We start from the raw sequence: 2,218 nt of genomic DNA, 5'->3' as shown, positions 1-2,218 counted from the left end.
TCGAAAGTAAAAACAGCAGCCTGCTAACCAGATAAAATTAAAAATATGGTATAACAATAGTTTCTTTGAGGGGATTAATCATAACTTTACATTTCCATTTTTTAATAATAATCACAGTTTAACAGACCGCAATTATTAATCACGCATGTAAGAGAATTTTAGAAAAGTTGAAATGAAGGTATAAATTATCAGTTAATTTTTATCATTAAAATAAATATTTTGTAATTTTAACGTTAAAGATAAAATAAAAAATACCCGATTAAATGTAATTGTTTGGACTATAAATGAATAGTTTTTGAATAACTAAGCCTTTTTCTCGAAAAAAATTATGTATTCCTGAAACGTGCACAAAAAAATCACGTAATAAGAGCCAGCTGTTAATGACAAATACTGATAATTTCAAAAATTCATAGAAGGTTAATTTGTGTATAGGTGTGTTTATTTATGTTTTGCTATGCAGTTAACCGTATGGATGTTAATTTATTAGACAGGAGGTGGGTTTTTATTTATGAAATATGTTGATGATTTGTTTTTGGCCTGTCAACGATCTAGTTAAAGTTTGAAAATGGCCTGGTTTGAAATATTCTAGTTTATTTATATGTTTAAACATCCAACTTATTAATTCGTTACTTTATTATCGTCTAAGATCTTGTTAAATAAAGGTCATGATGTACATAAATTAAAGGTTATATTAATATAGATTATTAACGTTTATTTAAGCCATATAATTTTGTTTTCTTTTAGTGTTGAACTTATTGAAAGATGTCAGGCACACCCAAATCAACTGTAGATTCCTGTACAAAGATATCTAAGCATTTCATCGATAGAATTAAAAGAGAAGTGAGTATTAGAGATAAGTATATTATTAGATATTGTAGTTTGATTAGTATTCATTTTTTTCTGGGTTTGTAAAATATTGGATTATTATTCACATTTTTAGGTATCACCAAAAAAAAAGATATTTGATATGAATTTTTGAGATCTCTGTATGTTATATACTATTTGTTGTTAAAATTGCTTCTAATACATATTATTAAAATGCAGTTGCTCCAAACTTGAATGTATAGGGAAAGTTTTGATAAATTATTTTTTAACCCCTATTGATGAGTCAGCTATTATTTTAAGTAGATTGTCAGTATGTTGCAATGGATTTTTATCAATTTAATTGCAATGTTAATATTTGTGTACTTTTCTGTGCATTTTAATTCCATATAATGATCTTGAAATATTTTTGTTTATTTTACATAATTTTTGCAAAATTTTTAAAAGTAATTTATGAGTCATTAATAGAAATATTAAAAAATAATAAAGTATTACATTTATTATAACAAACCTTAACTATATTAACCAAATACAAACAATTATATTGATTTTAATTTATTTACTAACAGTATTTTGAATTTTGAAGACCAGCCATCTTTAATATATATTTTCCCAATTTTTTACACCCTTACCTATATATTTCACTATATGTTTATTTTAGCTTGTTTGTTATAAAATGTATAAGTATGTAAAGTTTAATTATGTGGGTAAAGTAATAATTCTTCACTAACTTATTGGTATTGAGAAATCCAGTTAACTATTTTGAAAGTGTTCCAAAAAAAATGGAGTTTAAAATTATTATAAATAAAAATAAAACCAAAATATTAACCAGGTAATCTTTTTTTATTATAAAAAAAACTGATAAGTTGTAATGATACTTTGATTACCTTTGCATTGAAAGCCTTTCATGTACACCTATTAATTTTTTGTTTTTTACTAAAGGGGAGATATTGTTTACTGACTTATCTGAAGTCTTCAAAATGTTCTTGTAAGAAAACTAGATACAATCCAACAGTTTTGGTAAATATGCTGTCTTAAAATCTGATTGCAACAAAATGGTAACATTTTATAGTAGTATATAAAACATTAATCATTTTAATTCAATTTCGCTGTTATAATAATACAATATCATTGAAAGAGTTTAAGTAAACGGTTATTAAAGCATAATTGGTTGTAGCATGTTTTAAAGAGGTGACAATTATATAGATGATTGGTGGGCTAATATCATTAAACTAATAAAATTTATTTGTCATTGTTTGGCTGTTAGATGTTTTTTAAAACTTTCTGTGTATTTATAGTGAAATAAAATAAATTGTTTTGAAATTTACAAGTATGTTTTTATTTTATTTAAAAAAAAATAAAAAAAATAAAAGGTTTTAATTCACCTTTTGTTTTT

At 23.7% G+C, this 2,218-nt stretch overlaps 1 protein-coding gene across 1 annotated transcript in view; it reads left to right on the top strand.

The window, feature by feature from the left end:
• The first annotated feature begins 363 nt into the window (after window positions 1-363).
• The window catches only part of LOC142324563 (uncharacterized), a 33,840-nt gene continuing 31,985 nt past the window's right edge, over window positions 364-2,218 (top strand). The window contains exons 1-2 of the mRNA XM_075365406.1: window positions 364-494; window positions 745-840. Coding sequence (XP_075221521.1) covers window positions 763-840 — 78 coding nt within the window. The 5' untranslated portion in view covers window positions 364-494; window positions 745-762. The remainder of the gene's footprint in view (window positions 495-744; window positions 841-2,218) is intronic.

This window comes from Lycorma delicatula, chromosome 5 (assembly GCF_047948215.1).
Source record: "Lycorma delicatula isolate Av1 chromosome 5, ASM4794821v1, whole genome shotgun sequence".
NCBI lineage: Eukaryota > Metazoa > Arthropoda > Insecta > Hemiptera > Fulgoridae > Lycorma > Lycorma delicatula.
The sequence above is the reverse complement of the archived record's forward strand: the minus strand, read 5'-3'. Positions and strand labels throughout refer to the sequence as shown.